This window comes from Leuresthes tenuis, unplaced genomic scaffold (assembly GCF_036924035.1).
Source record: "Leuresthes tenuis unplaced genomic scaffold, fLeuTen1.0.hap1 SCAF_22, whole genome shotgun sequence".
Taxonomy (NCBI): domain Eukaryota; kingdom Metazoa; phylum Chordata; class Actinopteri; order Atheriniformes; family Atherinopsidae; genus Leuresthes; species Leuresthes tenuis.
Genome location: NW_027325376.1, coordinates 17479355 through 17492659, shown reverse-complemented (window position 1 = coordinate 17492659; position 13305 = coordinate 17479355). Strand labels below are relative to the sequence as shown.

The 13305-nt window shown below is 40.3% G+C and overlaps 1 protein-coding gene across 1 annotated transcript; it reads right to left on the bottom strand.

Moving 5' to 3' along the window:
- Positions 1-886: 886 nt before the first annotated feature.
- Positions 887-11941, bottom strand: rasl11a (RAS-like, family 11, member A). The gene is made up of 8 exons (XM_072376623.1): positions 11536-11941; positions 6695-6751; positions 6478-6560; positions 4119-4159; positions 3908-4037; positions 3570-3645; positions 2684-2760; positions 887-1543 (listed from the first exon to the last, which is right to left on the bottom strand). Exons 1-8 carry the CDS (start codon positions 11690-11692, stop codon positions 1397-1399), a joined length of 768 nt encoding a protein of 255 aa, XP_072232724.1. The 5' UTR covers positions 11693-11941; the 3' UTR covers positions 887-1396.
- Positions 11942-13305: the final 1364 nt, after the last annotated feature.

Here is a 13305-nt window from a genome sequence, read left to right as displayed (position 1 = left end):
AAAATGTACTCATTTATCATTTACTTCAAAATGAAAATGAGTGTTCAGCATTCTCAGAAACTATTGCCCAGATTTTAGATGATTCAAATCTAGCATCTGAATGCGTTCGTATTCTTTTCTTTTTGTGAGGACTGTATTTCCTAAGATAAAAAACAGGATTATATTCAAAAGCAGGTTTCTTAGACCCACCACACACATGCAGAAGACAAGAAATGCCACTTTTATCGATATAATGAAGTAATTATGCTGTTTTTAACATTTTGTTGCAGTGGATTAAGTGACATTAGCATACTATGGTGCCGATTGAGTCTTCATTCTAGACCACTTTGGATCAGTCCGGTCAGTTGTTGCATGTGTTAGTCATGCACAATAAAAACCTTGCTAAGAACAGGGGACTTTTAATTTCAACGTCATACGGCGTGTGAATTGTTAAGTTTGCGTGTCAAGCTGGCAGTTTGTTATATAGTTTGTGTTACTTTGTTTATCCACCTGCCTGGAGCGCAGGGCAGTCTCTTTCTTTTGTTAAACTTTCTCAACATATCCGAGGCAAATCAAGAAGGAGAAAGAAACCTGCGGCAGAGTTCCTTTCATTTGTTGGAGATTATACTGATTCTCATAGGAATGAATAGACTTCTGGTTGTGGGAATACATGGCACACACAGGTAGGTATGTGGAAACATAGGTGAAAGTGTACACTCTTCCAGATAAGAAACTGTAGGACGAGGACAAAGCATACTAAAAGGAAGAATTAGAAAAAAAGCTTAGGTGAATAAAGGCCCCAACTCAATAACCCCACCCGCCTAAACTGAAAAAACTACAACAGGTGGGAGATGATATGAGATACATAGGTTGATATGACATCAGTGTCACACATGAGACTGGAATGAAATCATGAGTGTTTATTGTTCTGACATCTTTAATTTACATGTGTCATGATGCCGTTGGTAGTTTTCACCTAAAAAACAAACCAAAAAAGATATTAACTGCCCTCATGTGTCCGAGAGTTTTGTTGACATTCACAACCCGCTCAAGAGAATCCTGCCAAGGTTCAGTTTTTGACGTGTCTGCTTTGGACTGCGTTCCTTTAGTTCCTGGGAGCGGGCCCCGCTGACTGCAAGTCTCTTCCAGAAGAGCTTGGCAGCCAAAGGGCTCCATTCATTCTCTGCCTTTATCTGTCCATCTGATGAGAACTCCTTGTGCTCTTTGAAAAGCTTTGATCACTTCGGAGCAGCTCAGCCGTGCTTTTTCGTGTCATCAGTGGCTTCAGACCCCAAACTCATAGGTCACAACTCTTCAATACCTCCTCTTGTGATTTTTCTTCCACCTTGTAATTTCCACAGCAGACTTTCGTGTGGCCTTGTGTGCGGCAACTGCGCGTTGTCGTCCCCACCTGTGATCAGATAGTTGTGGCTGACTTGACTTTGGAGGAGAGGACCTGCCTGAACCTCCTCTTCAGCTCTTGCATGTTGGGGGATTTGGGTCTGGCCAGGTGGAGGCCTCCTCTTCGTTTCTCCCCGTTCCCTCCACCCAGTGCTCGGATCACCTGGTGGAGAGAGGAAGAAATGTCTTTTTTTCTTTCTTTTAAAAACAGTTTTTATGCTTGAAAGTGTAACAACTTGGATGTTGTGTTTTGTGACAATGTTGCATAAGCACTATATTTCATACACATTTAGTTTACACCAACTTTCAGCAAATAATTTAGTTAATCAAGTCTCAAAAACTTATATTAAGCTATAGTAAGCAGCAAAAAAACCCCAATGTATATCACTTGCTCAGCACCAAACACCAGTCACAGTTAGCAGCAAGCTAGTGATCAAAGTGGAGCATTGAAGCTCCTAGATAAAAAGATATTTCCTTTAGGAACAGGTAGAGACCCAAAACAGCGCAAAAACAAACATTGTTCAGCAGGACAGAAAAAAAATAATGAAGCAGCAGATACCAAATGAATCTCAATGTTGCTCCACAACAACTGGATGTGGAAATTAGCAATGGCTTGCTAACAGTTAGCATAAAACGTTTCAGTTTACCACTTGTCTTTGTTGCCCCCAGAGGCCGAAATTGTTGTTGCAGTTTTAAAGTCCAGATGAAATCGAAATTTGAGAGAGGAAGCAGATTTGAAGTAGAACTTTGTCAGAAAGTTGTGTGGTTAGTGCAAACTGTGCGGTGGGCATTAGCCACAAGAGAGAGCAGCGATATGCTCAAACATTGTCGCAGAAAAGTGCATATTTAGAGCACGAAAATGCACCCACACACCACTCCTAACCCATATTAAACATTACACGCGGTTAGTTGAGTGCAGTTTTGAAGTACCTCACCAGTTTCTCACGTTTTTTGGGGAAAAAGCTGAATGTTTGGGATGCTGCGCTCTCCAATGCCAGAAAAGGAAAACCCTCTCAAAATACAATGAGCTGGCAAGAACCAGCACTCCACCAGAAAAATAAATACTCAGATCAGTCCAGTTTGGTTTCCACTTCGGGGCCAAAACGACAAACATGCGGTTTCATTGTATTTTCTGTCCATCAGCGGGAAACACAGAGTTCCCACAGACCATGAAAATCCCTGAAAGTTTGGTGGGTTCAAAAGCATGATAGCTTTCATATAGATAACTGTTCTATAAACACAGGCTCTTAGGTCTTCATCAATCAAACATTTCCAGCCAGCAAACAAAATTAGAAGGTCCTACCTCCTGACAGAGATGCAGGAAGGCGGTGTGGACTCCCTCGTGGTTCTCTCTGGCGGAGGCCTCAAAGTAAACTCCTCCTGCGAACAGAGAGTGTTCAGATCAGGACCACTCTTTATCCTCTTGATAACACTCAGCATTCATCTCTCATCCACCATCATGCGGGACATAATTTAGATACACATCCGAGGCAACATATCAGGAAACGCACTAGGACTTAAAGGGAATCTAGATCGTGTAGTGTAAACAATGACACAACACTGAAAATCTTGCAGTCTGAATCTGCTTTTACCCTTTTTGAAAAGGAATTAAAGCTCTTAATCTTTACAAATAATCTAATAATCTTTACAAAACTAACAGAAAAAAAAAGTCCCGACTGCTTCATTCACTTTCATGGCTCGTGTGAGTGACTTTGGTTGTTCTGTTTCTGGTTGGTGATGGTACAGCTTTTTACTCTGTTTATAGCCTAGCTTATACAGCCCCTTCTACCATGCAGGGTAGTTAACTCGCTGTCATCTTTTACAGCAACTTTGTGGCTTCTTCAACACGATGACCAGGTCAGCTGTATGGCTGTACATGTTCAGGGCCCACACGGGTATTTGTTTTTATGACAGGTATTGTTACAACTGTAGGGGGAGCCAAACAGTTAGCTAACATTTCTAGTGTCACTTAAAAAGACTTCACATTAGGTTTTCCTCTTCTTTTTCTGAACATTGTTTCCTCGCTCTCTGGTCCCAGGTAATTGCTGTCTGGTTCCTCCTGTGTGTAAGTAACACTGCCTCCAGTAAAAGACGTTTCCGTTTATTCGCAAAGGCCTTTATTCATCACGGTATAAAATTTCATTCTAAATATGACCAGAGGAAGACGAAACAGCAGGAACACGCCCCACCTAGAGAAGCTGCTAACGTCTCGCCTTCGTCTGCAGGCACTTGTCGGGCTCGGAGCAAATCGCTCTTGTTTCCAACCTGCAGCAGATTACAGATTATAACACTGATTAGATTACAGGATTAAGGTTAGCAGGTGCCTTGTCTGCTCTGTATTAGAGTATAATATGTTTGAACTGCTTATTGAATCAATACAGACTTAGACACTGAAAGAAAAGACATAACCTGAAACCAGTAATTCAAAGGAAAAGTCACTGAAAATCCCAATATTAAACTATTAGATTACAAATTGCATTTGTGAGGATGTCTTTATTCGTTCATGTGACTGGACACACATACTGACCAGTATCACTGGTATATTTCCCGAAGGGTGAATCCGCCTGACGTGCTGGTATAAAGGCTGGATGGTTCGGTAGCTGTTGTGGTCTGTGATGGAGAAAACCAGCACATAACCGTCTGCCCAGTAGATCGACCTGGGGGTCCAATTATTTAAGAAAATTAGCCGAGGCCTTTAAATTCAATTCAAATTCACATTCATGGGATATCAATCTGACCTGTTGATCTGCTCCTGGCAGTACAGGCCTTCAGCATCGTCCTATAAAAACAGAAAGACACAGTTAGTTATGTACAGTGTTAAGGCAGCGTAAAATGGGTAAGCGGGGGGCAGTTTTACTGAGGCCTTATAACCAAGGCAAATGGGTTAGTATGGACCAGCTGTTTTAGACCACCCAGATGTCAAGTCAGGAAGAGTTTGTTTGTTCTTTCCCAGCTCTTTGTGCAGACTTTGCTCACATAATTATGAAACAAAATCTATTTTATGTCTGCATTTTGAACACAAAAGGTATTAAAAGATGCAGGTCAAGATGAAGACCTTGACTGTCAACACTCCTGAGCAGTAAATTCTCAAGCTCTTGGCTCTGCACACATCTTTCTTGCCTCCATACATCACTCCTGTGTAATGTCTGAGAGGGGGCTTATTCTGGTGGGAGGGACCTACTCACCCTCCCTTATCTCCACTGTAAGAATGGAACTCTGAAGTCTGGCTTTATAAACAGGCTGCTTGTGTAGCTAAGGCCGAGCTGTGTGGCACGTTGCACTCATTAACCTCATTTTCTTTTCTCCTCCTTTTACTTCAAATCCATTTTTGACATTTTCTCCTTTAACAGAGATTGTGTAAATAAAATTGTAGGTAGAAAATTAGGCAACCATTAACAAAAGAGACACTGACTAAGGATCTTTAAACCTAATGAATGGGGGAAAAACCCTTAAAAGATATGCAAGCCATTTTACAACTGTGTAAAAATAGCTTATATCAATGGGATATCTATTTTGCTATCTCAAGCTAACCATTAAAATGCTAGCAATAGGCTTGAATCAAATTCCAGAAGAAAAAAAAGTTCTAGCCCCATAATTACTGAGATCTGACTGCCCAGAAGGAACTATATGAATGATACCCCAGAACTGGCCTAGGTACACTATATTTACTTCACCATTTACTCATATTTCATTACCGTCTGCAAATTGTATCTTCCATGAGGCAATTAGCAAGACAATGGGAATAAGAATAGCATCACAGCTCGTATATAAGCTACTAGCTAGTTAGCTTCTTTTGTTAGTGAGTCTCTGGCTCTCAGCTCCTTCAGAACTCCACAGTCAATATAGATATCTGCACATGTTTAGAAAGGATCACCTAAAGGATCACCTAAATCAATCTGAAGCTAAGTATTTGAGCTAAAATAAAACTGCTGTTGGCAATGCAGAAGTGAAAAGAAGCTATCTCCATATGTTGCTGTTTCCTTGCTATCCTCCTCCGAAAGGCATGCTCAACAGAAAAACTGAAAACTGCTCAAAAAAACCCAACTGATATAGCAGCATTTTCCATATTTGCACAAACAAAAACTGTATTTTAAACCAAACCAAAACCAACTTCAGCGAGTGGCTTTGTTAAACCCAAACACCGTAAAGTGAATAACAAAATCCCTTCGGAGTCAAATCTGAGCCTAAAAGATGAAGATTCTGCTAATTATTCCACTACCGTCTCTCCAACCTCTCAATATGGTCTTGATCCCTGCTTAATAAAGCATGTGCTTGAGCAAGTCAACAGTAAATTGACTGTCCAACATCAAATATCTTAGCATCTCTCAGAGGCTTACTTGATTTGAGATCTTGGTACGCTTTTACTGAATCCCTTCATGAACTTGATTGCTTGTTTCACATCTCCCTCAATAAAGCATAACATAGTTTTTTGTTAATTGTGGCCCCATTTAGAGTAAAACAGGCTATAAAGCGGAGTATGAGGAGAACGGTACAACGCTGGGATTAATAAGCCACTACCCAATGGGTGGTTTCCACGGAACTCATAAATTCCCGTTGAAAAAGATGGCTTCAAAACAGTAGTCATCTCACCAGTGTGTGATGTCCCAACGGGTTACTTCCATCCTCTTGGGACAATGCATGCACATCAGTTCAAAACAGTTCTAACTCTACAAGGAAGTTTACATATGATTTTCAATTATTTATTTATTTTTTAATCAATAAAGCTCCTGTAACTATGGTTACCTGTACTTCCTTGTGCCGTGGTTAAAGAGCAACAGGTTGGCAGGTCTTTAAGGGAATGTGTGTTTATGGACTACAGCTGAGCCCAAAATATTTCAAAAAAGAAAAAGAAGAAAGAAAGCAGCTTCAAGAGAATTCTAGTCCCTTACAATACCAACGGTAATGAGTTATCACTCATTTCAATGGCAGCTGTCTCTATGCTGTGTTGTCAGAAGATAGTATTTATGTCATTGTAGCGGCTGAAGGGATTTTTTTCTTATCTTTTGGCTTTTCAAATCATGTTTTGATGTTCACATCTAACTTTTCTATTTATAATCCAAGCGAAACGCGGCTGCAGTCTCTGCTTCCATGAGGTACCTGGAGAGCCACACAGGGTGTATCCTGGATCTGAAGCGACACTTCCTCCCCGTCCAGCGTGACCTTTCTGGAGTAGAGCGCTCCTGCAGAGACAGAGGGGATTCAGGTGGATGGATGAATGGACGAGAGAGAATGACGGATCAACAGTGGATTTTCTTTTCTCTGCAACGGTTGTGTTTGGCAGAGCCGAAGTGCAGACAGATGGGCAGAAGCTCACCTGTGTTTGCTTCATAATCTCCGATGAACCTCTTGGTCAGAAACCTGACAATCAAAGCTATAAAGACACAAAATGTATCAGTCAGAGATGCAAAAGAGGCGAAGGAGTTTGATACTCGTGTAATGCATAATATTCAGAGCCACAGTGTTAAAACTCTAGTGATGGAACACTATACTTTTGCCACGTGCTGGTGGAATTTCCCATTTCCTTGACAAATGTTTTTGATCCTCAAGACCTTAGTATTGGTGAGATGAGCTTAAAGAAATAGGCCCAAAGTTTGAACAGTTAAAACGAGACATCAATATAATAATCTGATAATACGTTATCTGAAATGATCTCAGCCAGGTGTTAGTCTTTTTTCCCCCAACTTTTGGGAGTTCAGTTTCTTTTCATTTACCTATCTGTATCTATCTGATAGCCCAGAGCATCATAAAGCTACACTGAGACCCATCTTGAGAGTGTGTTCATTCAATAAACGTCCAATGCAGTGACGTTAATTTTCTGTTTTTCTTTTTGGTTATTATCTGATCTTTTTCTATACATGGTTAAAATTGTGAAGAGTTTTTACAAATGAGTTCATAAAAAAAAACAAACAGTTAAAAAAAGAAAACGCAAAAGCATGCACATCCTCAGCCAAACCTCTGCCCCATTCAAAGGGCCGAGATTTGCATCTCTAACGAAATTCGAAGGGATCTTTTTTCTGGACATGTTCCTGCACTTTTTGGACAATTTCTTGAACACCATCTTCTTAGTTTTCTATGTTATCTTTGTGGCTAACAGGAAGTGTCCCCATCTCTGTGCTTCGCCTTGTCCCGTTTCTTTTTTTCTGCTGTGAGAAAATTTCAAGTTTAGTTCGAACTTTAGGACCTATGGTACAATGTCACAGGAAGTTACAGCAGGCAATCTCCTAAAAAGAGACTTGATGCCATCACTTTCTGTGCTGGATTGTGGCGATGTTTTTTTGCATGCATGCATCTTTGAACACAACACTGTGTGTTGTACGATTGGGTTGGATGGTCTGCTTGGTCAAATGTTAGCATATTCTCATTAGCAATGCTCTCAACATATCTACGTACATATATCCTTTAAAAAGGTATGGGAGGCTGTTTTCTTTATTCCAAAGAACTATTGATTTTATGTATTCCCAATGTCCACACTGAAATGGGGGGGGGGGGGGGTCATTTGAATATGCCACACCTAGAATCAGCAGCAAAATCTCTTGAATTCAATGATGTTTCCACAAACTTTGAGCCAGTCTTGAGTGTTGTGCCTAAAGATAGTGCTGCTGGCAGTAATGACATCATGATGTTATTACCATGGCAACATTCAGCATTCAGCTTGTCTCTAGGCTACTTAATGTGAAGTTTAAGGACACAAACATACAGAGGTGATGACAAAAGTACGTACGTATGTTGTGTAAAGTCGATTGGTGCGATTGGACAAATTCTAGTGTGAAACCAAACCCAACTAGATTAAATGTCCACAGTTTTAACAAAAACACAAACCTTGGTTTGAATGGTGATTGATATCGTCTTTCACTGAAACACCTTTTCTGTTGGATAAGATCCCCATAAAAAAAAACCCTCTTTGTAAACTGTTCAGCGTAGTATCTTACATTATAGTATCCAATGCAGATTCTTGAGTGTTCCAGTAGATAAGAAAAAGAGGAAGGCTTTGCAGCTCAAAACGAGTCAATCAGAGACTCGATTGATGACAACACCCTTACTCCGCTAAAGCCGTGGTTACTCGTGAACTTCCAAACTATAATGCTGCATTCCATTTGCCTTGGAACAGGGAACTTCTGGTGTGAAGCGATTAGTTGACCATATTCCATCTGGAGGTTGTAATACGCAGTAGGATTAGCTCGTTGTTGTGTTCCCTGGCAAGGCAAGATATTACAACGCTGAGCTAGCATCACTACTGATTTCCTGAATCGATTAAATTGTAGTTCAGAGGGTTCCAATTCAATCTACCTTCCGGTTTTATTGAAATAATTCAGTTTCAGTGCAAATTTGGCTTGGCTACAAAAGAGTATGAAAGTAATTGCAAAAGAATTTAATACAAGTCAAGCAAATATATAAAAGTTTTCATTAGCTTTTTTTTCCAGGGTCCTCTTGGTCGGAATATCATCTATATCCAAAATGCTGCCACACATCTGCCTTCGGGTGTGACAAAGCAACTGTGTTTTCCCTCTCTCTTCCCGACATGTGCATGAATGTTGTTGCTCAATGTCAAAGCTCACCCAATAAAGCTCCTAATGCAGAGGATGCTGAAAATCGATTTAATCGATTCAAGGATTTTATGAATCTATGTTGGAATTTCCTGATCAAAATCGATATGAATTAGAAAGTTGTTTTTTTTTCTCTTTGAACCCAGCCCTACACCGTCGTGACATGTTCACTGACAGAGGTGCGACACTAATATGTAATAAAAAACACTTATCACCACTTTGTGTTCACAGGGAAGCCATATTGCATTTTGACATCTTGGCTGGTGAAGCTCCTCTGACACACCAAGTCTGACCTAAGGGAACATTCCATTTCGTTTTTCCTACTGGGAACTCCGAAATTCTGACTTCAAAGTTGAAATGGAATGCACCATAATAACCCTGCCAGGGAGAGGGCTCTATCTGCGTACTGCCAGAGAGGGATGTAACTTGCTATGGGCATAACAAAACTTTCCAAATCACACAGAACCACACAAGATGTCAGAGTGACATGTTGCTACTGAGAAGGCAGGTCACGTGGAGATGGTGGAGACAAGTGAACAGCAAGCTCTTTTCCCTCTCCTCAGCCAGTGGATATGCAGCAACAAAAACCTCTAATCATTTAGCTAACTCGCTCAGTTACAGCACAAAACAGTCAATCCTCTCAAGTAAAATGTTGATTATAAAAAGTTGTTTAGTACCGGCGGACCATACTAGATGTTAAGGACTATATAGTTTCAATGCATCTAATATTTAGATTAAAATTACAATAATATAAACCTACATAAGTTGTGTGTTGCCAGTGAAAAGCTTTCAGGGCATTTAGAGATTGCAGCACTGGACGAACACTGTTTTTCATAAAGACATAACTGCTACATATCTCAGTTCATTAACTTGCTGTCTTAATTCACCTTCTATCCATAATTTATTTCAGAAACTGCGTGGGGAAATGACTTGAAGTAGCCAAGACCAGAAGTAGGCTAAAGATCTGGCATTTGAATCCACTCATCATAATGCAGCTGGAGTGAATGTGGGGAACAGTCACTGGACCCTAAAACATGACATCAAGGTTTGAGACCACCGTGGGATAAGTATTTTTTTAAGAGTAGCCTCTTAATAAACCCACATCCAAGTGGGTTGTCATGTTACTTTAGTAAGTAGGAAGATATTTCACATCACAACACAGCTGAAACTGACATGACATATGGGGTTCCACAGGGATCCATTTTTGGAACCGCTATTATTCGAAATCTAAACGCTTCAATTGTGTCAATTCATATGAAAAAATAAAACAATAACTATCCAAATTATGTACAAATGGAGTATGCGTACTATTCACCCCAATTTGGGGATCTGTTGAATCTTTATGTCACTGAATTGAGCAAATAATGACTGGATGCAGCAAAATTTTTGTAAATAGGACCTAAGAGTCTAGCTGAATAAACTTGGTGTTCTTGCGGACTCAGACTGAAACTCTTATAGCCACATGAAACCAATAACTTCCTCTACCTTTTTCCCACTTGAAAACATTGCTAGAGTCAGAGGAATAATGACATATCTGGAAAAAAAATCCCCCTTTTTTCCACGGCTAAAACTGATCAAATCAATAATTTTGAGGAGGAAATGTTTTGCTTTTGTTCTTTTTGTTGTTCTTGTATGTTTTTTTTTTTATCGTTTCTTACCATGTAAATCACTTTGAGTTACAGAAATGTGCTACATAAAGAAAGCTGCCTGCCTTAAACTTTAGGGGTTTTTACTGTACCACTAATCGGACAAAAAGACTTGCTGCTTTTGGTTTGTACACTAATGTCTTTGATAATTCTCACACAGTCTATTACTGTAAATAGACTTCACTTACTCCCATTCAGACAAATTAGCCACTTACCGTTACTCATTTGTTCTACTTGCTGGTGTGTATAGCCTATCCTGCATGTTAGTGAAAGCCATCGTTTGGCTGTCCGACTCCACTGAAGACCCTCAACATGATCATATGTGTCATGTTTCAATTTTACACAAAACAAGCGAAAACTAAGTCAGTTTTTTTTTTTCCCGTTTTTAAATCCAACTTTATTTTAGTTTTTGTTTGGTTGTCAGTTTTTTTTTTCCTTTACAAGGAGCTTTATCTAGAGGAAATCTGTTTATAGCTAACATCATGGCAAAAAGTACCAACTTTGTTTACTGAAATAATAAAAATGATCCCTGTTTTGTTCCCCAGTTGTCATTACATTTATGAGGCTTTCTTCTGTTAATCACTTAGGCTTATAATTACCTGTACCACCAATGTTCTATAGTGACCACAGCTTAATTTAGCATCAAAAATAGAAGGAAATATCCAAAAATAGCAATACGAAAAATGTGAATTGTCGCCCTCTGTCGGTTGGGTTTGGTAATCTCTTTCCAACATCATTTCAATTCAAGCACACAGTCTAAATTAAAGGCTATTTTCGCTCTTTATATAATGCAGTTTTTTTCCCTGACAATCACGAGTTGGTGCTTATGTCGTGATGCATGCAATCCGAGCCAACGTTTTAATTCTCTTTAACGCCTCAAATAAACTTCAGCTTATCTTTTAAACTTCCCGCATCCGTTTGAATGTTAACTGCGTGACTACAGCCTAATCCCTCCGCAAACATACCGGTTTTGCCGACGTTGCTCGCACCCAGCACCACAATCTTCACCGTCTTGTTGGGCACGCAGTCCAGCAGGGGATACTCCGGTATGGGGACCAGCAGAAAGTTGCCAGACCCGCCGCTGTTCATGGTTCCCGGTGCAGGGTCGCCAGTCAGCCGCATTTAGCTCCCCTCTGCCCTCAGATCGGCTCCGTTCACCGTGGGAAAATAACAACAGATCCCTGCGCCCCGAGGAAAAATCACTCCGTAATTTTGCGGAGGGCTGAAGCGCTCCTGTTGCTTATTCTCGGAAAGAGAGTAGCCTTGGATTGATTATAACAGCCGAACGCAATGGTTGTTTGTCCTAAATACCCAATTAGTATACAAAAATCCTAGTTGCTGTTTAAAGTTTTCCGTAATATGATATGACTTTCAGCAGCTGTGTGGATACATCATCCACAGCATATCATTGCTGTTTAAAATCCTACTTAAAAAAAAAGAATAAGAATTAATCCGGTCTGCAGCGGTTCCAGATGCCTCTGGCTTCGGATAGAAAGCAGAAAGAAAGATGAGAGGGAGGGATATAGACTTTGATCCATCCCCTCTGATATTCCCGTGAGACCAGTATAGAGGCTCCGCTTTCCAGCCTGGACTCAGACACCCGAATATTTTCATAGATAAACTTTTCTCCAAATTAAAACTTTAAAAGCAGTTACGAAGACAAACAGAAGGCTATTATTCTAGAAAATAATCGAAGAAAAGAAAAATAGATTAACTGATAGAAACTCTGATTTCGTGGCTTTTAAACACCATCTTTCCCTCTGCAGTGTAGGATTGTATGGAAATCCATCGGTGTCCATCTTATGGAACAGTTTATAGTCACTTTTTTAACATATCAAGTTAAGAATTTCAAATCTATTTTCAAATTTTCATAGATTTTAAAACGACATTCCATTATTTTGACGGGAAGGTTAATAAAAAAATATTATTATAACAAATTTATTAAATTACAACAGTGAAAAAAAAATATTGAATAAGCCTTGCATGATAAAAGCATGACTCCTTGCTATTTTTTTCATGCACGTGCGCCCACACACACACGCTCTCTTTCACAAACACACACAGTCTACACACTGGTGATGCATCCGAGAAGTTAATGTCAATGTCACCTAACGCAAAAAGGCTCCGATGAAGATAAAGGAAAAACTAAATCCACAATCCACTGCTACTGTCCCCAGTCGTTGACACGGTAGAGTCCTCACTAGAAGACGGTGTCGGGTCGGTGGCTATTTTTGGTATTTTTGTAACAAATTTGTCCATTTTGTTGGCTAAATCAACCACTATGCTAGTTTAACAGCAAATAGCCGTCCAGCCTTTTTGGCGGTTTATCTGACATCACAACGCAATGCCTTAATAGGTAGCGGAGTGGTCATTAGCAAATCATTGACAAGTGTAGGCTGTGCGTACTCAGGAATCTCTGTGGGTGCTCCAGAATCTCTGAGGGTCCCAAAGTACCCACGGAATTGGTGCCTATGCAACACTCCAAACCCTATACACAACCGAATAATCAAAGAGCAGTTTGATCGTCTTCAGTCAGAGGCTTCTTCAGCGCCTGTCATGGTCCTGCACTGATTGCCTGTGGTTTTGGGTGCTTCTTCTCCCTCTGAGTCTAGATTGGGATGGGCAGGCTGCGGGTTCTCCCTCTTGGGTGGAGTCTGGCTTCTGGCTCTCTGGCTGTTGCACCTGTTGCTCATCACTGAGCAGCTCTTAAGGACCAGTTTTTGCACACAGTCACT

Coding starts and splice junctions, on each gene's coding strand:
- rasl11a (XM_072376623.1), bottom strand. CDS start 11,692: ATGCGGCTGACTGGCGACCCTGCACCGGGAACCATGAACAGCGGCGGG. Junction 6,752..11,535: donor GAGCAACGTCGGCAAAACCG/GTATGTTTGCGG, acceptor GTGTCTTTATAG/CTTTGATTGTCAGGTTTCTG. Junction 1,544..2,683: donor TCCTGCATCTCTGTCAGGAG/GTAGGACCTTCT, acceptor TCTCTCCACCAG/GTGATCCGAGCACTGGGTGG.